Source organism: Myotis brandtii, unplaced genomic scaffold (assembly GCF_000412655.1).
Source record: "Myotis brandtii unplaced genomic scaffold, ASM41265v1 scaffold303, whole genome shotgun sequence".
NCBI classification, from domain to species: domain Eukaryota; kingdom Metazoa; phylum Chordata; class Mammalia; order Chiroptera; family Vespertilionidae; genus Myotis; species Myotis brandtii.
Window position 1 is genome coordinate 4,845,289 of NW_005361573.1, and position 26,405 is coordinate 4,871,693.

Sequence of the window (26,405 nt, forward strand, 5' to 3'; positions counted from 1 at the left end):
ACACGACTCCTCCCTCCCGACCCCGGCTGGGCCCAGGCCGCCCCCCTCCAAACAGGGTACCTGCTCCGCCAGGGCGCGACCTCACGCAGCAACCTCAGGCACCGCTGCCCCACGGAAGCCGCCATCTTGCCTCCTCCTTCCCACTGGGCCACGCCCCCTTCCGCACGAGCGGCGCACGCATGTGGCGTCACGAGTCTCGAGCTCACGGAGCCAATGAGGAACGCGGAGGGGTTGTGGGCGGAGTCGACTGAGCCCCTCCCCCAGGCCTCCCCGCCCCACCAGCCGGGTAGGGCAGGTGTGGGAGGTGCTCGCTCCCGCTGTCCTAAACCCGGCCGGGGAGCAGCGTGGCCAGTGGAGGCAGAGATGGTCATACCTCCATGTGTAGCTATGTGTTTTTAGTTATGACAACTTTTATTTAACATATTTTAATGTTTATGAGAATTCGAGATTGTTATATCTTCCTGCTGGATTTGCCCTTTTTCTTTCTTTTAATATATTTCAGAGAGGAATGGAGACGGAGAGAAACATCAATGATGAGAGAGAATCACTGGGGATCGAGCCTGCAACCCAGGCAGGTGCCCTGACCGGGAATCGAAAAGTGACCTCCTGGTTCACAGGTGGATGCTCAACCACGGAGCCACCCAGGCCAGGCTGGATTTGCCCTTTTTGCCATGATGAATGACCAACAGCTCCTGGGCATTGCTTTCTTCGGAAATGTCCCTACTGCCACTAGGGGGCAGAATTAGCCTAATATTTAAGAACCAGCATGCAATCCCTGTGATTTTGCAAACTGAATGGTGGGGGCTGAGCTGCATTACTGCGTTTGTGGCCCCTTTGTTTGCCTTAATGGACCCTTTTCTCCATTTAAAAAAATTGGTTAAAAATTATATTTAACAATAGTCTGTTCAAGTAACTGCAAAGGTTCCGTGCTCAAGTTCTATTCAAATAGGTTCTATCTCAGTGAAATGCAAAGTTATCAACTGTCAGTGAGGAGGGAGAAGACACTGGAATTTGAGGATATGAAAAACTCACCTATGACCCCTGGAAGTTGCTTGAAGAATTTTCTAGAACACTTCTCAAGAGAAGTCCCAGAAGGAACTGCAGAAACGAGGTCTCCATATTAGCAGAGGGCAGGACACCAGAGACCTTTTCTTTTTTTAAGACCCATCATTTTTTAATTTAATTTTTCCCATCACCATTTATCCCCTCTATGCCCTGTTATCAACCCCCACAGTCACACACTGTTGTCCATGTCCAGGAGTTGAGAGAATTCTTAAAACAGTTTGGACTAGTCCTCTTATTCTCAGGAGGACCTACCAATGCTAAGATTCTGAGATGGAAGATGTTAAAGGAATAACACCACCTTAATTGGTAACTAGCCTCTGCCTTCTAAACAGAGGAAAAGTGTAGAATACTCCTCAAGTAATGGTGAAACCGAACAAGTGCAAGGGCACATGCCCGGGTTGTGGGTTCGATCCCCAGTAGAGCGCGTGCAGGAGGCAGTCCATCAATGATTCTTTCTCATCACTGATGTTTCTCTCTCTTCCTAAAATCAATTTTAAAAAATCAATGGAAACAATATTCTCAGATGAGAATTAACAACAAAAAAAGGACACAAAGAGAAGGGAAGGAAGAAAAGCTTCATGGTAGCAAAGAAGGCTCGTGAAGGCGGAGTGCCACACGTCCTGAGACAGGACAGTCCTCAGGACCTGGTGGCCGCTTTGGAAGGTATGATACCTGTTCTGATGATAACTTGGTGATGTCTATTTTAATTTTTTTAAAAAATATTTTATTGATTTTTTATAGAGATGAAGGGAGAGGGACAGAGAGTTAGAAACATCGATGAGAGAGATCGATCAGCTGCCTCCTGCACGCCCCCTACTGGGGATGTGCCCGCAACCAAGGTACATGCCCTTGACCGGAATCGAACCTGGGACCCTTCAGTCCACAGGCCGACGCTCTATCCACTGAGCCAAACCGGTTTGGCTGTGATGTCTATTTTAAAAAAACCAGCCTCATGACATTACAGGCAGAATTTTAACTTATTAATGCCAAGCCATAAGAATAAAATAACAGCCTGGAGAGTTACTTGAAAGGTTTCAAAAATTCTTTATTTTCATAAATTAACACACATAACAGTGGGAATTTGAGAGGCACAAACTACCAAACAGAACAGGAGCTGCAGGGGCATCATGTATGCCAATGTTACCAAAAAATGTACAAAATCTCACTGAACTATTGATCGTGGTAATATATAAACACGGCAGGCAGCTACTTACTGGCCAGCCCAGCCCAAGGAGATGCGGAGGCCTCTCACCAAAATTCAAATCCAATTCAGCACCAGAGAGGGACTCGTGAAGACACACAACGAACAAGCATCAGATCGGACTATGCTGTGCTGGATGGTGGACTACTCGGGGGCCCTCACTTTACCGCCGAATAGCCTTTGCTGCTCCATCTGTGGTTGGAGACCATTACATTTGATTGTGATAAAACGGAGCCTTCCTCCCCAGCCAGCCTTTTACGTAAGAAGTTCAGTTGTGGGGCAGGAGCCCTTCCCTCCCATGAGTTCAGGAAAGGTTGCTCCACATTATCTGGCCAATTATTTAGACTTTGGATACAGCCACCCACAAGGTGGTGATGAGGAGGTCCTTTCCATGATACCAGGGGAAAAGCTTACAGAAACAAAACAGGAGAATTTTAAAAGCACCAACTGCATCCACCCTCCCACCCCGGGAGCGGGAGAAAAGGACCACGGCCGAAAGTTGGTCTCTTGCGGACGCTGATGCACATGGGACTGTGAGGTGGCATTCTGGCCTGGAGACGACCGCGGGCTCCGTGTGCCACGAGGCTGCCCAAAGCTCGAGGACCCGCCCCAGCCCTGCATCCTTGGTGCAGCTCCTGGCCTGGCGGGCAGGGACGGAGCCGTGGGGGACGGGGGGTCGTGCCTGGAGAATGGGATCTGGAATTGACCTCAGGTTGGCTCTGGCACCCACTCAAGGCTCTTTCAGGCAAAAAAAATGTGACAAAGTGTCATGATTTCACAGCTCTTGGAGGAGCGCAGAGCTTTGGGATTCACAGCATGAGTTTCTGAGCTTTTCAGGCTCCAATAAGGCAAACGCTACATGTCTTTCCACTGTACCTCCCTCAGCTGTAGCTCTCAGAGCAAGGTCAGTAAGAAAAAGTGGACATAATCTGGTTTAAAAGGTGATGAGGTATGAAGAAATGAAGCTGGAAAGGAGGCCAAAGGAACAGAGATGGGGAAGGTGGGTGGGAAAGCAAATACAGCTGTAAACTCAGACGAGAAAACCCATAGTTCAAAGTCTCGGTGAAAAACTGATGGGTGAAACCCCAACTGGACCTGAGATTTCTCCTCTTTCCCACATTAATGACACTACACCGGAGTAGAGTAAGTTATGGTTAACTAGAACTCCCTGCCACTTCGGAAGGGAGTCCCCAAACTTAGGAATTGTACCAGGGCCCACCAGAACCAGACGCTCGGGGCAGGCCGTGTGCCAGCAGCTGACTCACATCCCTAATCATTGGCGTGTCCCACAGGCTCCGAGGACCACCGACAGCGCTGCCGCTTGCTAGCCAATGGGGAGGACAGAGGTAAGACACGTGTGCCTGAGCATGGCTAGAACCCTTCTAGCGACGTTAGGCAAGCAACGGCAAGTTCGCAGTGGGGACCCATTCTTAACTTTGCGGCGGGGAAAGGCCCTAACCAGAGGGCATGCCGAGAACTTCAGGGGTAGACAGGTTGGCCTCAGAGCAGCTTCTCTCGGACATTCCCAGGACGAGGAAGGAACCTAGGTCTCCATTTCCTCCAATTCTCCCTTCCCAGACACCAATGTCCCAAATCACTGCTGCTGGCCCATAAAATGCCCTGCCGCTAACGGGCAAACTTGAAGTCGTAATTGTAAAGTTGATGATACCACAGTGTGCCCATCTCAACTTCAGCCTGCAGGATGCGTGGCTACCACATCGCTGACTCGGCTACACCGCACGGGTGCTGGCAAACAGGGCTCTGTGGACTCACTGGGAGCTTGCAAGCTCATCCAGCAGTACTTCCCTAAACACGTTTGGACAAGGGCACACAGCATCACTCACCCCCTCCTAAAGCAAGAAGACAGAGGCATTAGGGGCCCTGTCCCAGGAAGGGAGAAGTACCGAGGTGAACACCGGTCGTGTCCATACAGTCTAGGGCTCTAGGCCAAGTGGATGTGCAAGGGCAGAACGGACTCACTCACTCAGAGCCGGCGGGAAGCCCGGCTCCTCCTAACGCTATCTGGCCTTGGCCTGAGAAGCCTCGGGGACTCCCAGGTGTGTAAGGGACTTACTAGGCGCTGTCTGAGACGGGCCCAAGACAGAGGTGCACTTGGTTTTTTCCGGCTCATGTCCGTCTCACTGCTCCAGTGTGGCACAGACTGTCAACCTGCAAAGGAAAGGCACATAGAGACCTCCCACCCCACCCGTCTCCCCACTGACAAATGGGGAACAAAAGAAACCTAGGAGACACATCCCAGGGCGGCACCTCTCTCTCTCCTCTAGCAGCCTGGCTGCAAGTGCGAGGCGCTGGGACAGTTCCCATGGGCAGCGGCTTCTGCAGGCTTTGAGGAGGACAGGGAGAGGTGACCAGTGTCCTGAAGCTGCGTCTAGTACTCCATTCACCAGCCAAGGAATGTAATTCTCTGAACTCTTGTTGAGAGAGAGAGAGAGAGAGAGAGAGAGAGAGAGAGAGAGAGAAGGAAAAAAAACACAAGGGACGCAGGGCAGGGGAAGCAGGGTGCGGGCACACAGGGATTAGTGGGAAAGGAATGAAACCTCTGGGACTGCTAACCCACACAGCATCCTTCTGCCCAGACTCCTGTGGGCACAGAAGCAGCTCAGCAAGCACGGGCATTCTACATTTCCAGTAGGTTCGACACAGGAGCCCAGAGAACAAAGAGGTGTCCTCAGAGGGGCCGGCCGGCCGTGGGATTTCGTGATCCCACCGCAAGAACACACCACTGAGCTTGAACCGTGGCGGCCCCTCCCCACTCTCAGGGCCGGCTGCTCCGACAGCTGCAAACACGCTGGTCGGCCTCTACCACCGCCTATACTGTTGTACCCAACTTTGTTACATTCCAACACTTCAGATAAAATCCATTAAAAGACCACACCCAACCATCACACTTTAAAAATGATTGGGAGAGAAACCTGCTCTTACTTCCGTCATTAAAATCAATACATCTACTTAGCACGCAAGAATGAGAACCCAGATGAAAAAAGTACTCCCTCTAATGAATTGCAGAGAGAGAGATGGGGAAGGGATTGCTGAAACACGTGGATGGAAAAGTGTCTCTCCACTGTCCCAGACCATGCAGATACACTGGGTCAAACATCTACCATCTATTCAGCAGACATGTATTATCTTTCTCCTCAATGTCTTAAAAAATTGTTTTAAAATCACATTTAAAGGCTCTGAACATGCAGCAATTTAAAAAAAAGGAATAAAACAAATGAAAATAACACCACAACGTTAAAAAGTGCAACTTACTTTGAATGGGGCCTGGATGGCCCCTCTGGCACTAGTGACCCACAGTCACAGAGGGGAGGAAAAAAATGAAGGGAAAAAGACACACACACACACACACACACACACACACACACACACACACACGCACACACACATACACACACACATATACCCCAGGTTCTGGGCAGACGGACTCAAAGGATTAGAAAACACCACAGGCTCATCGTTCCTCAGCTACCGAAATGAGCTGTGAGGCCACTCAGGCGAGGACGCCAGGCCCCCTCCCTAGGCAACATCTGTGAGCAATCTTGGTCTAGCACCACTGTAAACAGCGTGGAGCTTTCACAGGGCCGTGCCAGTGCTGGAGTCCTTGGAATCTAGTGTTGTTGAAGGTGCGCTGCGCCTTCCTCTGTGGATGGCAGAGTGTGGGAGGCGGCGGCCCGATGTCACTCAGGACCACTTCCAGGAGGAAGGGAGCTTTCCTGAGGTTCTAGACTCAGCAGTAGAAGTAGAGGGCCCTCCGCCACCAGTTTCTAAAGAGGCTGCACCTTGAAGCAGTAAAAATCCATGGGTTGCAATTTGAGTGGTTTGGGCACTGGGCAAACTGATGCAACCTCTCCCCAGGAGGCCTGGGAAATCTAACATTGAGACGCCCCAACCAAACTGCTTCTCAACACCCAGGTGATGGCGCCTCTTCCTCTTCCTTGGCAAAGAAGGTCTCCAGTTCCATTAGTTTCTGTATCAAAAGGGCATCCAGCTCTCGACTCTGCAGGGCTGCCTTCTGGGCTCTGGTGAAGCTGCCTGTCACCTTGACCTTCCCACGAGCTCTCCTCTTTCTTGGGACAGTAAAATCCTGAAACTCGAGAACTCGCTTCCTCTTCTGTTGGCTGATGGAGATTAGCGTACCATTTCGTTCCTTAGGTTCCTCAAAGATGGTCTCTAAGCACCTAAGAGTGGAACACAAAACAATCACCAACACACCAACTCATAGGGCCACACTTCTAGTCAACAGGGGCTGAGAGCTGTTTGCACCAACTCCGTAGGCAACTATTTCCTCTGGCCAGTATCTTTTTTTTTTTACGTGTGTGTGTGTGTGTTTTCAACTTTATCAAGGTATAACTGACAACTACAATTGTAAGATATTTAAAAGCATAATACTGTGATTTGATATAACTGCACACTAGTAAAGGATTCACCCATTGGGGTTAACACACTCATTACCTCAGATATTTACTTTTGGGGGGATGGGAATACAGTCCAATGACTTGAACTGAATTTAGACCCAAAGGCAGTCAAGTAAAACCTTTTCTGTGTTCGGAATCATATGCAATATCAGTGATTATTAGTCCAAAAGACAGCCAGCATATTCAGTAAAAACTCCAGTACAAACTAAAAGGAGACTACATTTTCTGTATTAACTAACCCAATATACATTTCTTTCCCATCCCACCACCGACCCCAATTCAAATGCTGGGAACTAAAAGCAACAATTCTAGTAATTTCCAAGACCTGACATGGGAAGAACTGAGATTTACATCAATCATCTCAGAAGCCCTCCCCATGTATTACTGCCTACTCATGTGTACCTACCTGTTTGCAGGAGGAGACTTATAATTCTTGTTGGTATATATTTCTTCCAAACTGAACTCCTTTTTCTTTAACCTGAAACGAGAACAAAATGTTTGTCTCTTACAAGAGATAAGATTAGCTTCCTAACTCTGTCCATTAATTTACTTTCGACCTTTCTGTAGTATGTTTTAGATGCGTTTCATGTGAACATATACTGGATTTTCCCCCCAGGCTGCCATTCTTCAATGTTATGAAATTTAGCTCATTTATACTTATTGGGAATGATACAGCTGAATTCATAACTATTTTCTTAACTTACTGCTTCTTTTTCTTCTCCCGCCCCCACCGCACTTGCTGCTGTCTCCCTTGCAGCCCATCTCCTGGCTTGGGAATCATACACTCTTCTATTCTTTTAGTGGTTGGCAAGACTTTTATGAATATATTGAACTTAGAAACTAAAGTGCATCAATATTTTTAGCCTTCTCCCAACAGCACAAGGACCCTGGAACTTCTATCTAAATCAGATCAGTACTGTCCCAATTTATGTTATTAGTGCTCTATTTTGTCTCCTTTTTTATTTTGTAATTTATTTGTTGAAGAAATCAGGTAATCTGGATTCCCCAGTCAAGATTTTTTTACTTCATTCCATCTACATGGTGTCATTTAACATGCTTCTTTGACCTAAACATATGGGAATACTATAGATGTTTCCTATAGACAGGCAATTAAATATAGAGGCATAATCAGATTAAGGTGTGTTTGACTAGGAAGACTTTTAGATGGTGCTGTATGCTTCCATCACAAGGGACATGACCCCTGTTTTCACCCTTTTTGTGCTATTGATAGCCACTGAAAAACACTGACAGATTGAGATAGATTTACTGTTCTTTACCAGGCTCAAACCTGCAACCTTGGTATTATCAGAGGATGCTCTAAACCAACTGAGCTACCCAGCCAGAACTGCTTTTCAGAAATTTTTAAAAATATATATATTTTTTATTGACTTCAGAATGGAAGGGAGAGGGAGAGAGAAATAGAAAAATCAATGATGACAGAGAATCATCAGTTGCCTCCTGCCCGTCCCACACTGGGGATCGGTCCAAAACCCAGGCATGTGCCCTTATCAGAAATTGAACCGTGACCTCCTAGTTCAGGGGTCGAAGCTCAACCACTGAGTCATGCCAGCCAGGCTGGTTTTCAGAACTTTTATCTACAAGGTAGAATACATCCAATTCTGAATCCTATTTTATTCTAGTAATGATCAATAATAGAACTATAAGATAAAAATACAGTAAGATGAAAACCACATGGGAAAAGTAAAACATGAATCATGATCATAGTAATAATTAACGATTAATTGCTTATGTGTTGTGTAAACCAGTATAATAGCTACAGTACATTTTTTTTGGAATCTCTATTGGACTTTACAGCAACCTTGAGTGTTGGGAATTCTTACTCACATTTTACAGAAAAGTTTCTAGAAGCTCAGGAAGGTTATTAAATAACTTACCTGGGGTGACTTCAGGGACCATGTTAGGCTTCTATTTGCCAATGAGAAATGAAGGAGTGAGATCCACTACATGAAAATAGAGCTCTGGAGGTCTTTTAAAAAATGTTTCAATTGTCATAATGTGTCCGTGTAACACATAAAATTGGATTCAGGCTAAATACATAATTTGGAATCTGTTTTTTCTCCCCTCTTCACTTTATAGGATTAGCAATGGTCTCTGTCATAAAAAAATAAATATTTAGAGCCCTAGCCAGTTTGGCTCAGTGGATGGAGTGTTGGCCTGTGGACCGAAGGGTCCCGGGTTCAATTCTGGTCAGAGTCATGTACCTCAGTTGTAGGTTCCTCCACAGCCCGAGCCCTGGTCGGGCCTCACGCAGGAGGCAACTGATTGATGTGTTTCTCTCACATCGATGTTTCTCTCTGTCTTTCCTTCTCCCACTCTCCCTAAAAATCAATGGAAAAATACCCTTGGGTGAGGATTAACAAAAAAAATAAATAAATAAAATGACCAAATGGTTTATGACATGTGTTGGTCCAGTTTAAAAATAAAAATAATAAATCTTTAGAAACAAAATCTTTTAAGGCTATAAGTAGACCATAACATGGATCTGGTATTTTCGGAAAAAAATTTAAAAAATTTGCCCTGACCAGTTTGGCTCAGTGGATAGAGCGTCGGCCTGCGGACTCAAGGGTCCCAGGTTCGATTCCGGTCAAGGGCATGTACCTTGGTTGCGTGCACATCCCCAGTAGGGGGTGTTCAGGAGGCGGCTGATCAATGTTTCTCTCTCATCGATGTTTCTAACTCTCTATCCCTCTCTCTTCCTCTCTGTAAAAAAATCAATAAAATATATTAAAAAAAAATTTACTTCTTTCCTTCATTACATTTAGGCCCCTTCCCAGTTTTGTGCACAGAATATTGTGAGCTTGAGCTGTGGGGTCGGGTAAGACCTGTGTGAGACCGAAACCACCTGTGTCATGACTGGCACTATGGCCTACCAGGTTCCTAACCCAGGAAGCTCAGCACACTTACCTACACAACAGTGTTTTCCTCCCAGCACCACTGAAGGGCAAACAGAGTATGCACCCAAAGGGTGCATGGTGAGCTCAATGGTGAGCTCAATGCAGATGATTAGGAGTGTGGTGAGATACCTCTGCACATAAGTCTCTGGGCCACACTGCCAACGGATATTCTTGGGTCAACCTTAGGAGTAAAATAGCTCAAGAGTAGACTAGTAGATCACTAAAAGGTCATTGTATTATGCCAAACGATTTTCCAAAAGAGTGAAGCTATGTGTATTAGGGAAAGAGCTCACCTTTTGGGGCGAGGGAGGCCCATGGGGGTAAGATTAGGGTCTGGCTTAGGAATGGTTTTCCGGATGCGAATCTGTGAGACTTTCTTTGGCCTCTTCTCTGGCTCAGCCTATTTTTAAGGGTTAAAAAGAAAGATACGTCAAGTTGTAAGATGTTTTAAAAAATATAAAGTCCCTTTTTTTACCCTCAAGATATCACATCCTCCGTTTACAGATGACTCTAATAAGTAGTTTATGACAAAGCTTCCCCTGCTACTCCTGCCACCAGTGTTTTCAGCAACTACCCTATTTTATATTATTAAAAGAGAACCCTATCATTATCTGTTGGATACAGCAGATATTGCAAAACTGAAAAATGCCGTCATTCACTCATCCTCTTTGAATGCATGAAGCAGCACTGTGGTCTAATTCTCTAAACATTGTTAAATTCTGTCATTAAGAAAAAAAGATCCAGAAAACAATGTAGATGAAGAGATCCAGGGTAGCCTGTAGTGGACAAACAAAAAACCTCCTCTTGGTACTCTCCAGGACTCAGCTGAAGCTAAAGGTGGCAAGTAAAGGCAGTCAGGGCCCATGTGTACCTATCACGTGATCTGTCGTCATCGATGGCCATCTCCAGTGCCTCTGCCACCTGACCCCAGAGCACTTCACACTCACCTCTTTCTGCTCTGGAGAGCTGCTCTGTGGACGGGGGCGCGCTGCTGTCACACCATCCAGTTCATCTAATCCAGGAACCGGGAACTCAGAGGCTGACAGCAGGAGCTTGCCGACAGCCGAGTCTGTTACCAAGCACGACTTTGGTACCAGGGCAGGGAATGGAGGCTCTAGCCTAGCAGCACCGAGAGAAAAACACAAGAGAAAGGATTGGACTCACTTTCTACCTCAGCACATTCAACTTAACCCCCAGACTAGGTTGAAGCCTTTTGCCAGCAATGACATTTCAACCTGATCTCTAGTCACATCTGGACACAGCCTGTGTCTGCGTATATAAAAATTTACAAGAATGCGGTCAATCCATTTCATTGGTATGGAGCGATAAAATAAGGAAAAAGTAATGAATAAGGAAAAATGTAAAAAGAAACAGATTTTTTGGAAGGGAGAAGACATTTAGTGAACGAAACAAATGAAATGTAGGCAGATGAGATCAATCCCATCCAGGCACTGAAGTTGGGCTAAATGACCAAAAATAGCTTGAGAGGGAACTTACAGTATAATGAGCTGGCTAAGTGATTTTGATTTCCCCCCCTTATTTGGTATTGATTACATATTCTTAGTTCTTACTTATAATAAAATACATTTGAATCTAAGATTCAATCTGGTTTAGAAGAAAAACAAAAGCTCAGAATCGCACCAGGCCTGGTCCACACCATCCGCTATCATATTCTCTCTCTCTCTCTCTCTCTCTCTCTCTCTCTCTCTCACACACACACACGCACACACAATTACATATTCTTAGTTCTTACTTATAATAAAACACATTTGAATCTAAGATTCACTCTGGTTTAGAAGAAAAACAAAAGCTCAGAATCGCACCAGGCCTGATCCACACCATCCGCTATCATAGTCTCTCTCTCTCTCACACACACACGCACACACACGCACACACACGCACACTCACTCACTCTGCAAGTCCTCACGCGCCAGCACCATTGGACTTACCTCATCTGACTGCCACTGGTGTTGTAAGCAGCTTCCATGCCTGGAAGAGGCACATATGGTAACATGGTGTGGCTGAAGCGAAACAAAAGTACATGAGCAATAGGTTAGGGCAGCGGAACAACAGAAAACGTTTTGATGTCATTATGCATTTAGCACATGATGGTCAATTAGAGCCCCAGGAAGATAAGAAATGTCAGTCACTCAGAAAGATGACAATCTCCCAGTTGGGAGCATTTCATTTATGTGCTCATCACTGGAATGGAGGCCGGCGGACAGGGAGATGATTTTCTCACTTAGATGGAAAGAAGGTAGCAATAAGCAGAGGGCAGTAAGAGAAAGGAGGGGGAAAGAATCATTCGGGCAACATAAAACATGTTTAAAGTCTCTATTTACTCAAAGGGTTACAAACAGGAGGATGTATCTATTACATCTAAAGCAGATCTTTAGGGATATAACTCTCAATTCTTTTTCTTCTCTAACTTTCAATTAGAAGGTAAAATGATACTGGTGAAATTATTTTCCTAGTGGTCAAACCACAAGAACTCTCTTCCAAGTTCACGTAAAATTCTATAAATTCTGCAACTATAGTATGTAAATGCCAATCTTTGAAGCCTTTCTGTTCCAGAAAGAAATGCAAAGGTTCACAAACCAGATTTGGTGACGCCTATGTAATTAACTTGTTAAAAAAGTATTTCTTCGTATCCTTTCTTTACACACCAAACTCTGAATTAGGTGCTGGCTATATAATACTTTGTGAACAAGTTATAGTGACAAGCCATTATTTGTCACTACTTAACTTGTCATGTTGTTCTGTTCAGAGTAGGGACAAGAGGAGAAAAGACATTCAAAAGATTTGATGGTTTGCAGAATGAATGGAACAGAACAAAGAATGGCACCAAATAAAGGATTCGGCAGGAAATTAGAGGGGTCTGCATTTAAATTACTGCCCCATTTTCTCAGCAGAGACTGGGCAAGGTATAAACAGAATGCAGACACAGCTCCCAATAGCCCTGCATATCCAGCAGTGGCCCTCCCTCTCCCTGATGGCAGGCAGCAAAGACGGAACACTTACAAAGAACAGGGGACAGTTTACCTGCTTGTGATGTCCAGAGTTGGCGGTCGCTTGCCATGAGTGGAATGCAGAGCAGAGGTTTCGAAGGGGCAGGCAGAAGGCCCATGCTGGCTCCAAACGGAGAGCACTCGGCCCACCGAATAGGGCAGAGAACAGAAGATCTTGTCTGCTATGGAGGCTGGAGACCTTAACCCCCTCAAGCCCTGTGTAAACTGAGTCATGAAGAGCCTCTGCATGGTAGGCATGTGACTGGAGAAGCTCCGTTTTTTTGTCCAGATTCGGTAACATCCCGGGGAACAAAGTGCTAGGAGAGTGTGAAGGCCAAGGACAGAGCAGCCTGTTCTGGTCTGGACTATGGCGGTGCCTCCGTAGTCTTGGAGAGGAGCTGGAGGCTGTGGAGGAGCCTGGGAATGTGCCTGAGCATGGAGGCCAGTGTCTTCCCTGAATGTGGCCAGCCCAGGGCAACCGTGGGACAAGAAGAAGGAAAAGGTCCACTTGGGAGGTTGAGAAGGACAAGGGGTGGCCTCCCCTAAGGCAAGCCTCGCCGGAGCACAGTGCTCAGGAAAAGTCCGTGGGGACTCAGGCATGCGCTCGGAGCCTGATTTCACGTGAAAGGATATGGGGAAGATTCCAGAACCGAACAGCAGCAATGGCATCTTGTTGCTCAAATCTATGAAGCTCATTTTGATGGCTTCGAGTGGATAAAGTGTCAAGGGTTTATTGTTAGGCCTCCTATCCCATCCACTAGCTGTCAAATATGGATTCAGCTGCATCATAGTGTCTGAAAATCCATCCAGGAGCTTTTTACATCTGAGCCGCTTGTAGCTTTTAGCCACTGGAAGGAGTTCAGAAGAACACCGCCGATACCTTAGTTTGTGGGTCTTTGAGGCTGGGGCCAGCCTGGAGGCAAGGACGGATAGCTTGCTGAGTAAGGCTGATTCTTTGGTGGGCTTCCTGACGTTCAGGCTCCTTAAGAGATGGCACGGAGTAGCCTTCTGCTTTGGTATGTGCCTAACTAGGCTCCCGCTAGGTACTGTTTCGGGTTCCAGTCGTGTGGGTGCAGACATAGCAGGTGAGCTGAGAAGTCTGTGTGCTTTTGTGGGGATGGTTTCAGAGGAATTCTTTAAAAAGGCAGAATTCCTGATTTTACTTATTTTCCTTCCCATGTTGACTTGCTCCTGACAGGGAACTTTCTTACATGCTCGATGCGGCTGCTTCTTCAAGGGAAGCACTTCTTTCTGATGGGAAGTGTTCCCAAAGGCACCGTGTATTTCGTAACACCTAGCAGAGCTGGGGTCTTGGGATTTCTGGGGGGCACTATGAAGGCAAGGACCTATGCACAACTCAATGTCCTTTTTTAATGGATGACGTAATTTTTCCTCCTTTGGGTCTTTCAACTTCTGAAGCCGTGCGGTAATGTTACCCTGGGCCAGCTGTGCTGGGGTGACTTCTTTCATCCTGGTGTACTCACATTTGTAATCCTTAGGTTGGTTCTGATTTTGCACTTCATCTGACAACATATTAGATGATGTACATTGTTCCAATAGTGTATGTGCTTCTTTTTGATGTTCATACTCCTCTGCCTTCTGCAACATGGAGTCCAAATCCCTCTGGCTTTGTTGTTCTTCAACGTCACCATACATCCTCAGGGATTTACAGTGTGTCTGAGAAATCTCACTTCTGTCATCACCATGACCATCTTCTCTGCTAATCCTCTCGTCAGATTCCTCCCCAACAGGTAAGTGATCTAGTGGTCCCCTCTGATCTTCTTTGGCTTCTTCCCCTTTCACTTTAGTTTCTGTTTTCATCATCAAAGGCAAAATTTTCATACTGATGTCAATGCTGTTTCCTTTGCCGGGATTACTCCTATTCCTTGGTACTTCTTCCTTCATCTCAGGCAGGACTGTGCAATCCTCTACATTTTCACAAAGGATTTCACCATCTTTTGGTTTAAAAAATTTTTTCATGTCAGTTTCTTCACTTTTAACATTAGCTTCTGATGCTTCTTGAGCAGATAGACACAACGGCATTATCTCAATGGATTTCAGGCTCTCTGGGAGAACCGAGTTCTCATCTTGGTGTCTTCTAGACACCAACTCTTCTGAGGAAATTCCAAAGATATTTTCCTTGTCAAACTCAGAATGTATTTCTAGTCTTGATTTTTCAACCATTTCTTGTGTTTCTCTCAGAGATGCTTCTTTAACTTGCTGTTCATGATGACTATGATTTAAAGACACATTTACTCCATCCAATATTCTTGTATTTGGTTCATGATCTGCAATAGACTCTATCTCATTGGCACAAGGGTCTGGATGCACTTCCATTTCACTATCGTTTAACGATCTGCAAACTTTCTCTTCACATGATTTTTTTATTTCAAGAGATTCTGCTGCAGAGGAAGTAGCATCTGAGAATTCTGAATCCTGGTCAATTTGTTCTGTAAATGCAGCATTCAAGTCTCCTCTCTGAGACAGGGCACTCCTTGAGGTTTCAATTAATGCCAGTCCACCTTGCCGCACACCACCAAGTGTGTCCAGCATGCCTTCTCTAGGCTTATTACAGTTTGTGCAGGCGATGTCTACCATACCAGCTGTGGACTTATCACAACTAGAAATCCTTTCAAAGCCTCCTTTCAAATAGCCTTTCTTCCGACTACCACCAGACAATGAGTTCTTATTGCCTGAAATGAATGGCAGATTCTTCTGGTTACAGCTTTCCCCTGTGTTAGGCTCTGTGATGGTCTGTCTCTGGTCATTACCTAGTGTCCCCTTAGCTGGTTTATCTTCACTTCTATACTCATCTGGTCTGTCTGGGTTACTCCGGTAGTCAAGGACTTCATCTGTCTTCTGATCAAGAGTTTTAACTGCTTGATTCATGTTTTTAAAACTGGAGCACTTAGCAGGAGACAGCTCCAATCGTTTTTCAGGATTTGGAATGTTTATAGATTGGTTTAGCTCTTGTGTGGCACAATCAGAGTTGTTATATTTATAAAACACAGTCTCTTTGGGTATATCCTGTTCCTTTAATTCTAGCCCTTCCTCACTGGGTTGGATGTGATTGGTGCCGTGAATGGTTTTGTTGGAAGCTTCACTATTTAACATACCTACTGTCCTTTCGTTTCTGATCTTATCTCCTGGAAGGCTGCCCTTCGTTTCTCTTCCATTAAGTTCACTTCCCTCTGATGTACAACTCACTTTATGGGTGCTTCTTTCCACGGAGTCTTCTCTTCCTGGGGAGTAGTGATCGCTGTGCTGAAATGCATTTTCATGGTTGATCATCAATGAGTTTTCACCTTCCAGGATGATTCTTCTAGACTCATGAGCAGCACACGCAGAACACGTGCTCTCTCCTGGTGCATTTTCCCCTACACAATGGCAGCTAGAGAGATGCTGAGGTTGAACACTCTGACAATCCATGATAGAGACCTCTGGAGACAAGACTGCTACTTCTTTCTTACATGAGAGAAGTCTGGAATGTAGGTCTTCTGTTCCTGAATCAGCCATTTCGTTTTTTCTTTGTAGGCTTCCTGGTTTGATATTTAAGGTGAAATTGTTTGACGAGGCACCACAGGTTTTGTCACCTGGTGGAGAGATATCTTTCATTTTTGTCTTCATGGGGATGGTTTGGATATCAGTAAGGACACTGGCTCCATCCTCTAATGGAGGGTGATGGCTCTGTTGGGAATCCTCGCTTAGTGCTAAAGGCAACTCTTTGTCAGTTGACAATGTCGCATGATCTTGAGAATTAAGGGACACTTGATTTAAAACACATTCACTTTCTATTTTGTCTAGAACCAGTTCATCAGTAGAGGGAAGTTCATTCAACTCACAGGCAATGCTCTGTTCATCTAAATGTGGAATATTGTCCTGTGAGATCTGTACAGATTTTTCTGACTCAGGTCTGCAACCAAATTCTAGAGATGGTAATAGCTGAGCAGCATCTTTCTTGGGTTTTGATTCCTCATTTATAAGACTTATCTGGTCCTCTGGCATTAAACTCACAAGGGTTTTTTTTTCAATCATAAAGTCACTATAGGATGCTTCCTTTAACTGGGTGTCACCTTCCAGATTTCTCTGGGTGCTGACTAAGGAGTTAGGGTCTTTACTGTAAATCTTTTCACTTAACATACCAGGCTCGATAGTGGTTGTCTGTTCTGGCTCTTCGGTCTGTATCGAGGAGGAAAAACTGCTTTCTTCAGAGTGTCTGCCTGGATGGCTTATATTACTAAAAGTTTCTCTATGGCCCTCAGGGTCTGTTAAGCTAACTTGTATGTCTGAAGTGATATTCAAATCTTTTTTTTTAAACGTGACTTCCGTGGCTTCGGGAAAAGACTTGGGCATTAGAGAACTGGAGCTGTCGGTGTGGATACTGCCTTGAATGCAATAGTTATCGTGGACATTTTCTTCTGGGGAGGCAACAGTCTTTTTTTCTCCAGAACAAGGACCACCAGCATCCTCTTCTGGTTGCTTGGCATTAACAAGAAAGAATTCCCCTCTTTCAGACCTGAAGTTCACACACTGTTCTTCATTTTCTTCTCTAGAAGCCAAGTTCTTGCTTTGAGCGTCACCATCAAAACAGGAATTCTCTGTCTTTTCAGCAGATCTCTTTAGCAAGCCATCACCTGCAAAACTACATTTTTCTAAGGATGCTGTTCTGGATTCTGGACCAGATAAACTTGATTTGAAACAGGAAACTTCAGAATTTTTTCCTAAGGGTTCTACAACTACATTTTTCATGGGTCTGGGGCGGCCATGTGCAGAACCGTGTTTTTCATTATGGTGGCCAACAATCTGGTGGTGATTGTCATCTGCTTCACAGACAAGGCTTAACTTACACAACTCTTCCTTCCCATTGTCCACTTTGCAAATGGCACTGTTCCCTGGTAATAATGACAACGAAGAAGAACAAGTTTTTAATTCTTCACATACTTTTTCTTTAGGAGTTGCTTCTGTTAATCCAGGGTTCACAGAGTTTAAAGGCTCTAGGGAAACGAATGTGCTGGTTTCTGAAACCTCACCACTGGTCATGATTTTGTCTACTTCTGGGGAATCGCTGCGCCCAGCCGAGAGATCTTTACTCACATTGCCATTCTTGTGTCCATCATTATTATCTGTCTGAGTCTCATTGACCTTCATACCTTGTACTTGTTCAGTAGATTTTAACAGAGTTTCAGTTGTAATTTGTACATTTCCTTCTGCACAAAAGAAATAAATCCAAATCAGCATGTAATCATAAAAAATAAATTCATGAAGGCAGAGCAAAGTAATCATGCAACAAACAACAAAAATGCCTAACTCAGAAGAAGAATTGCAAAGTCAGTGCACAGTATCATTGGTTTTGTTCTTCTCTGCAGAGTATGACAGAGGCCAAAAGTGTACCTGACTGGAACAGGTAATTAGTGTTACTTAAAATGTACTTACTTAGCAGGACCAAGGACTACAACACAAAGACATGCCTAATTCAGAGTCTTAAGCAGCTTCCATTCTAAAACATTAACAAAGCAGACTCACAATATAACAGCTTATATTATTAGATGGCTACCTTCTTACTACTTAAATAATTAAATACTAAAGAAGTCACTGATCAGTTACCTCAGCCGAAATACCTGGAACAATAGCTACAAGACTGGTCATTAGCTGGTAATCACCGAAACTGAGTGAGGTACATGGGGGTTTAGTATGCTCTCCACTTTCTAAAAAATTTGCAATTTCATGAATATTTCCAGTATGAAGATTTGTGATAAGTAAATACCTTTGATGCTCAGACAATCCTCAGGGAGGTCCATGCATAACAGTTCTTCATGCGACGGCATCCGGAGGTCCTCCTGCAGGAAGAAGATCAGCGGTCAGGGAGGACTCAGAGCTCTGTTGAATACTTGAGCTCATGAATGAGAATTCTTTATGACTCTGGAAATTCACTAGTAGTCACAAAGATTGGGAACTGAAGGAAACCTCAAATTTAAATAAGTATAATCAATAAAAACTTCCACTTCTCAAGGGAGAAAAAGAGACATATATAATACTCTTTGTAATACTTTAAGCAATAAAACAAAATTAAAAAAACAAAAAACAAAAAAACTTCCACTTCTCTATTTGACCTGGAAAAGCCAACTTTCCCAAGATCGGGACAATAGTGGTTTAAAATGTTGGCCTGAAGATCCATCCAAAGCCCTATAAATACCTTCTGAATCAAGAAACAAATTGTTGCAATGTAATCTTAATTTCATTAAAAAATATATCAGGAAGTTTGATGTACTGTATCTCAGTCCCTAACCATTCGAAATACATACTCAATTTTCTTTCCAAAGTTTCTTCCAAAACTTCGTAGAAGGGCTATTTTTTTCTTTCATCCCCCTTCACATGGGGGGAGAGGATAAGGGGAAACACCACCAATAACAACCAGTTTCCTCCTGAAGGAATTCAGAAAATTGGGAAGGGCAGTGGCAGAATGTGCACGGCGTGCAGCAAATGGCTTGGAGCCCCATAAGGTTAAGGTTGTATTAGACTGACCAGCTGGGAGACACTGATAGACCAAAGACAGCTGCTCACACTCAACTCCTTCTGGGTCATTTCTTTTTCCCTGCCCTAAGAATAAAAAAATATTTACTTTTCACAGTGATTTAACTGGTAAACACAGACTATCAATATAGTGTTCACCTAAATCTACAGGCAGTGAAATCATTATTACAACTTTTGATAATTTATGTAACACTTTAAAACCCTTACAAAAAATACCAGGTAAAAGCCATTTGGGTGCTGGCCGGTGTGGTGGAGTTGGTTGGGTGCTGTTCCATGTACCTATAGGTTGCTGGTTTGATTCTGGGTGAGGGCACAGGCTGGCGTTGTGGGCTCGATGCCCAGGAGGGTCAGACAAGAGGCAGCCACTCTCTTCCCCTCTCTCTAAAAATCAATTAAAAAATCTTAAACACACACACACACACTCTCTCTCACACACACACACACACACACACACAGCCATTTGGCTTTAAGCTCTGTGGTGGAAACAGAACCCATAAAGGGGAGAAGACAAAACAAATGAGCAATGGCAAGTACAGGTGAGCACGGGCAGCAATAAAACATCATTGAAATTGAGAGATGGGATTAGCATGGACTGACATATATAAAGCAGGTCTATTCTTTCATTTTCTACATAAGCTTCAGTGTGGTATACTTTTGCAGACCATGAACTTAAAAACAAATACCTTCCAGATAACTTATGTGTAACATTACCATGTTTGCAAAAAGTATGAATTATAGCATGATGCCAGACTGACATTATTTGTAAATGGGGAGCAGAGAAAGCTCTTACTTACCATAGAAGGATGAGAATAGAAAAATTACCATTTGGCAATAATCACAGTAATAATTATCTCAAGCACGTATTATCTCCAACATCATCCTGGATGTTCAAACTAGTGGTTAAAAGTTTAAGTGGAGGGGGAGGGGAGTTTGAGAATCAGCCCTGTCCGGTGTGGGACAGTTGGTTGGAGAGTTGCCCCATACACAGAAAGGTGACAGGTTCGATTCCTGGTCAGGGCACATACCAAGGGTGCGGGTTTGATCCCTGGTAGGTCAGGGTGTGTATGGGAGGCAACCAATCGATGTTTCCTACAATATTTTATCAATGTTCTAACTTTCAGGAGGTAGAATTCTAAACATTTCTTTCTACCATCTAGATTTTGTTAGATACTGACATCTGATCATTACTATACTAACATTGCCTGCAAAATCTGTCTTAAATGAATAGATTTTTAAGATAAAGTTCCCATGGATCCCTCTTTCAACCTCAAGTGAAATAAGTGCTATAGTTTGCAGCATTCTATCAACTATTGGACATAAGAAACATCACGTAGTAGTGCAACTTGTTTTTTAAATTGACAGTAAACAAATTCTTTGCCTTGCCCATCCAACACACCCTCTCCCTGACCGCTGCTTTGGAATAAAACGCAGCTTCTGGGACTTCTCCAAAGTTTTGGCAGATTTTAGGAGGGTCTTAAAAACCATTCTTATACTGTTCGTCTGTAATCTTATTTCCCATTAAAAACTGGCTGTATGTTCGGGGAGGGGGGGGGCGGGATACAATTATCTTATTCATTCCCATGAGACCAGTTTAGAGCAGGAAAAACACACAAACACTTAAGGGGAGAAATGACTATACATCAGGCTGTCAGCTGTATAAGCAGGGCAGTCCGAAGCTCCTCAGGGCCTGATGTATTGCTGAGCCATTAGCCCAGACCCTGCTGAGCTCCTCCAACCCCGAGCTTCCTGAGCTGGAAGCAGAGGCAGATGGAAGGGCAGCAGAAGGGCAGTGATGATGGCCCCCATCTTCGGATGGGACTGCCTCTACACTGAACTGTGCAATTATGGGTCCACAACATGGAGCAAATGAGATATTTCCTACTTCATGACATTTGCGGAAATAGCCAGGATCATGTTCATAGCAAAGTACACTGAAAATAAAGAAACTTCTGTATTTCTAGATGGATCCCTCACTTTCCTATGTTTGCATATTTAGAAAGGAACAGCTGAACAACAGCAACTATAAGTCATCTTAACAGAGCTTAATAAAAAGGAATTTTCCTCCACCTATCTCAATTCAGAGAAACAACTGGTGACTTTACATAAGACACCGGTCATGTTAGTTGGGTAAGACATTTAATAGCATTCCCCCACAATAAGTTTTCTAAGAGAACTGCTAAAATACTTAGGAGGGAGTCCTGTCTTAAGCTTCAGCAGTATGGCACCAATGCTTTGGTCACTTCTTTGCCACACACTTTCAATAATCTATAATAATAAGAGCATAATATGCTAATTAGACCAGACGTCCAGGGGCTTTGAGGGAAGCCCGGGTCCCGGGTGTCAGAGGGAAGCCGGTGCTGGCAGCCGGGGGAAGGAAGGCCTACTCTTGCACGATTTTCATGCATCGGGCCTCTAGTATGAGATAAGAACTGTGAGCCAGCCATCACTGTGGGGACAACAGTGCCCTGGCAGACCCGGAGAACAGCTTATGGCCACCAATTGTACTCTGAGAGTGCAAAGTTCAGATTTCTTCACCTTTGGTGACAATGAATTCATTCCAACGATTTCCTTTTCATCAAATAGTAAGCACTTTCTCACCACTGCAAATTTCCCTTAGAATCACAGACTCTTAGGGTGAGAAATAGGTAAGCTTAATGGGCAGCTAGTCCAATAGCCTTTCATTTAAGTAAAGTCATAAAAATTGTACAATGTTAAGTCTCTTAAACATATGCCATTAAAAAACAAGTTTTCCAACAGCACAACATGCTACAAGTGATCAACAACCATTGTGTTTCCTTACTTGATGTCCCCTGTCCAGGTACTTTCAAAGAGCCTTTGTATTATAGCTAACAGACAATTCAGAACTTTTTCTGTGTCTGTACTGAGTATGACTAAAGTCTTGTATCCTGGACCCAAAGCTATTACAACATATTCAACCCAGGCATATGCTACCAACATTTTTCAATAATAAATAATGCTTCAAAGAATAACCTTGTGGATACACATTTTTACATTGTTGAAGGTGTGTCTTCAAGTAGATACATAGAAAGAACAATGCTAGGTCAGCAGGGCAGGGCATATGTAGTTTTGTTAGGGGCAATCAAAGCCTCCTTGTGAACGGTTACATCACTATGCATTCCCCCTGGCAATGTGGGAGAATATCTTTTTCTTCACAGCCTTGCCAACCAGATACGTTGTCATAATTTTTCGTTTTCACTATTCTCGCAGGTAAAAAGTGGAATCACATGTCTCTAATTATGAGTGGGTTTGACCGTCTCTTCATGTGTTTAAGTATAATACACACACACACACACAGTGAATTATCCAAGTCTTTCCTCTATCTATTGGGTCTTTCATTTATATATTAGAGACATAAATCCTTTATCTGCGATATATGTTGAAAATACATTCTCTCAATCTGTCAGTGTCTTTGACTATGTTTGTGGTGTTTTGCCATTCTAGCAAGAGGTCTTATCTCAAGGTCCACGGATGTCAGAGCTCTGCAAACCTTCTGAAATGTTATTTTCTGAGAGGTCTGCAGCATTCATTTAGATTTCCAAAGGGTCCTATGACCTGAGAATGACTAGGAGACATCACTGCCAGGTCTCCCACTGAGCCTAACGGTGCCCAACAGAATCACTTCTCCTTCGCAGCTCCCAAATTCCTGAGGCTCCTCTCACTTCTCTTGATTTTTCCCTTTCATAGGCAGACACGCCCAGCAACTCGGTCTCCAATGGTGTGTTGTCAAGTTGTGACATTAGTGTGAATTTTTATCCAGGAATACATTCCTGGTTTTCTATATTCCTGCCACATATGACACCAGGCTCAGCATGAGGAGGGGACAGGAAGGATCCTCTTTGGCCAGGAACGCCAACACTGACACATTCTTGCTTCCCCTCTCCCCCCACACTCTCTCAAACCTAGGGGCATCTTGAGCTCATCTGAGTGCTGCGGGGGAGAAGGGACTCCCTGTGAGTATGATACTCTAGCTACAGGCTAGCCAGAAGACAACAGAGCACCACCTCAGCCCAGGGAACACATTTCTGTTCATGTATATTAAGAGCAAACTGGCTTTCCTTGGCAGCCATACCACAAAGTTAATTCTAAGTGACCAGCTAAAACCTGTAGGTCTTCTGTTTCTCCAAAAAATACTGCTTTTTTTCACTTGTGAGTTCAATTTATGAAATCAAGTACAAAATCTTACGTTTATTACTATTAATTATAGTATAGTCAAACCTCAGTTCTCGGATGTCTCCCATCTCAAACAATTCGGTTCTTGACCAAGTTTTTCACAGAAAAAATGTCTTAGTTGTAGAACAAAACTTCGGTTCTCAACCTGACAACCCGTTCATGCTGATACCTGTATGCTCAGTCACACGCTTGTCAGGCAACAAACAAAGGAGTGAATGCATGAATATGAGTCAGGTTACTGCTAAACCTCATGTTGTTAGCATCTCAGGAAATTGTGCTGTGAATATTTTGTGGGGTTTTTTGCTTTTGTTGTTGCTTATTATTATTAAATATGTACAATAAGTCACCATGGGTCCTAAGAAAGTTAGTGATAGGAGCAAAGTGAAAAGGAAAGTTGTGATAGAGCTTAAAAAAGAAATAATTGCAAAGTATGTAGACCGTGTCTGATCTGGCTACCGAGTATGGCATGGCAAAACCAATGATTAGCACAATTTTAAAACATAAAGAGGCTACCAAGAGTGCTGATGCTACGAAGGGGTGAAAGTGCTCACAAGACAACAATCACAGGAAATTGTGAAAGGTTAAAACAGGGAATCTTTTGGGGGTCTGGAACGGATTAATTCAATTTATGTTCTTTTTAATGGGAAAAAATGATTCGGTTTTTGAACAAATCACTTCTCAAACAGACTTCTGGAACAAATTAAGTTCGAGAACCGAGGTTCCACTGTATTTACCTATGGTGGAGTTGGAAGGGAAAAAAGAGATGGTTTTAAAAAGGAATAGAGTCCCTGGCCAATTTGGCTCAGTGGATAGAGCGTCGGCCTGTGGACTGAAGGGTCCCAGGTTCGATTCCCATCAAGGGCATGTACCTAGGGCACGTGCGGGAGGCAACAGCCTCCCTCAAAGATATCTCTGTGACATCTTACTCCACAACGCTATCCCTAATCAGGATACTACCCTAACTTAAGGGACAAGTACACATAATTTCTTAACATCAGATACAGAAATACCATGACTATCACAAAAAGACTCACTATTTCATATACAATAGCTGCTTCAAAGAAGTGACACTTTTTCATTAAATAAGCACTTCCTCTCTGCAAGGGTCTAATATCTTAAAAGATCATCCAAAAAAGTTAACACCAAAATCAACATTTTGGAAATGTTTCAAGAATAAATCATAAGCTACCTGTCAGCACCTACTGTGGACTGAAGGGTCCCAGGTTCGATTCCCATCAAGGGCATGTACCTAGGGCACGTGCGGGAGGCAACAGCCTCCCTCAAAGATATCTCTGTGACATCTTACTCCACAACGCTATCCCTAATCAGGATACTACCCTAACTTAAGGGACAAGTACACATAATTTCTTAACATCAGATACAGAAATACCATGACTATCACAAAAAGACTCACTATTTCATATACAATAGCTGCTTCAAAGAAGTGACACTTTTTCATTAAATAAGCACTTCCTCTCTGCAAGGGTCTAATATCTTAAAAGATCATCCAAAAAAGTTAACACCAAAATCAACATTTTGGAAATGTTTCAAGAATAAATCATAAGCTACCTGTCAGCACCTACACTTTATCCTGTGAAGTGTGACTCTGGAAAGCTGTCATTCATATTCAACTCATCTGAATCAACATCTCATCTCTTACCTGACTTGGGCTGATCTTTTCTTCAGAGGCTGTGGAATGTTGACAGGGGTCTCTTACAATTTCCACCTGGTCCCCTCGATCTCTGAAGACCTGTAGCTCCATGCTCTCGGTTTTCTCTTCCCTATCCAAGATCCCAGAAGCCACAGAGCCTCCTGCTGTGGAGTCCACCAGCCCACACCGCCCAGGCTCTCCCCCATGATCCGCGGTCTCAGAGGTTTCTTCACAACTTCCTGCGTGAGTCCTCTGCAGCTCCAAGGGCACTGTCCTACTCTGACTTATAAGAGAGCTTGAGGCTCCAGGTTTTACATCTGGAATCACACTTGGCTCAGGGTCAGCATGAAGCTCTTTGGAGACACTTACTGGGAGTTCCGAGTATAATTCCTGTACCACGGCAGACATGGAGGAATCAAGTGGAACTGGCTGAGTCTCTATTCCGGATGACAGCATTAGGGCAGATGTAGATTATGGAGTCAAGTCTTACATCAAACGGTTCACCCTGACACAAATCAAAGGAAGGGATAAAAGTTTAAAACTTTGCAGGGTTGAAGAAAGCTGTCTCAGCTCAACCTGGCAAAAATAAGGACAATAAATTCTAACTCAAATGCCGGCATTATCTGGCATTAAAAAAATTGTCTTTAATAGACTGACTTTGTGGAAAACAAATGATGTAAATTAAAAGATCAAAACAGGCCTGGTTGGTGTGTCTCGGTGGTTGAGCATCGACCTTATGAACCAGGCAGTCCTGGTTTGATTCCCGGTCAGGGAACATGCCTTGTTGTGGGCGTGCAGGAGGCAGCCAATCAATGATTCTCATCATTGATGTTTCTATCTCTCTCTCCCTCTGCTTCCCTCTCTGAAATCAATAAAAAATATATTTTAAAAAAGGATCAAAAGTTTTCTACTTTGTTTTAAAGGCATGAACTTTGCTCATTTTGTTCACTGCTATATCCCCACTGCTTGGAATAGGTACTTGACACAGAGTAGGTACTCAGTAAATAATTGCTGAATGAACATATACCGAAGGACTCTGAAGAATATGAATCACTGGCTTTTCTTTATTAAGATACAGGGTGTCCCCAAAAATGTACACAGCTTTGAATAATTATTAACCCCAATGGATTAAATATGAAAAGAAAGAAACATCAATTGAGCTATCAGCTGTTAAGTGTATATACATTTTTGGGGACACCCTGTACTTTCTCAAAGAAGATATAGAGAAAATGGAATTCCGTTCCTTCACTGCTTACCAAACACTTGAGCTGTACCTACCCAGGCTGGCACGAGACACTACTAAACCAGGTCTTTTGCAGGTTCCTTCCTGACCTTTATTCAGCATCTTGAGATTTTCTAAGTGCCTTCACAGTCACCACTCACTTGATTCTCACAATAACCCTGTGA

At 43.9% G+C, this 26,405-nt stretch overlaps 2 protein-coding genes across 6 annotated transcripts in view; both read right to left on the minus strand.

The window, feature by feature from the left end:
• The window catches only part of PISD (phosphatidylserine decarboxylase), a 21,622-nt gene extending 20,568 nt beyond the window's left edge, over nt 1-1,054 (minus strand). Inside the window, exon 1 of one of the 2 annotated variants that reach the window (XM_014542552.1) lies at nt 1,033-1,054. The gene's annotated coding sequence lies outside the window, so the exon portion shown is untranslated. The remainder of the gene's footprint in view (nt 1-1,032) is intronic. The other variant, XM_005869783.2, reaches the window with a different exon arrangement.
• Nucleotides 1,055-2,089: 1,035 nt separating this feature from the next.
• On the minus strand, nt 2,090-25,744 carry PRR14L (proline rich 14-like). 4 transcript variants are annotated; one of them, XM_014542547.1, is made up of 9 exons: nt 25,008-25,727; nt 18,390-18,462; nt 17,776-17,832; nt 12,660-17,517; nt 11,567-11,638; nt 10,565-10,736; nt 9,911-10,017; nt 7,109-7,180; nt 2,090-6,465 (listed from the first exon to the last, which is right to left on the minus strand). In XM_014542547.1, exons 1-9 carry the CDS (start codon nt 25,452-25,454, stop codon nt 6,189-6,191), a joined length of 6,135 nt encoding a protein of 2,044 aa, XP_014398033.1. In that variant the 5' UTR covers nt 25,455-25,727; the 3' UTR covers nt 2,090-6,188. The 4 variants fall into 4 exon arrangements, with proteins under 4 accessions (XP_014398033.1, XP_014398034.1, XP_014398035.1 ...); XM_014542548.1 differs by having other exon boundaries at nt 12,660-17,832; nt 25,368-25,727; XM_014542549.1 differs by lacking the exons at nt 18,390-18,462; nt 25,008-25,727 and having other exon boundaries at nt 17,720-17,801.
• Between the last annotated feature and the right edge of the window lie 661 nt (nt 25,745-26,405).

What these genes read in the sequence shown, in the direction of transcription:
- PRR14L (XM_014542547.1), bottom strand. Translation starts at nt 25,454, where the DNA reads ATGCTGTCATCCGGAATAGAGACTCAGCCAGTTCCACTTGATTCCTCC. An exon ending in GGATTGTCTGAGCATCAAAG is followed by an intron (nt 17,833 to 18,389) that starts GTATTTACTTAT and finishes TCTTTTGTGCAG; the next exon opens with AAGGAAATGTACAAATTACA. An exon ending in ACTCTGGACATCACAAGCAG is followed by an intron (nt 11,639 to 12,659) that starts GTAAACTGTCCC and finishes GTTTCGCTTCAG; the next exon opens with CCACACCATGTTACCATATG.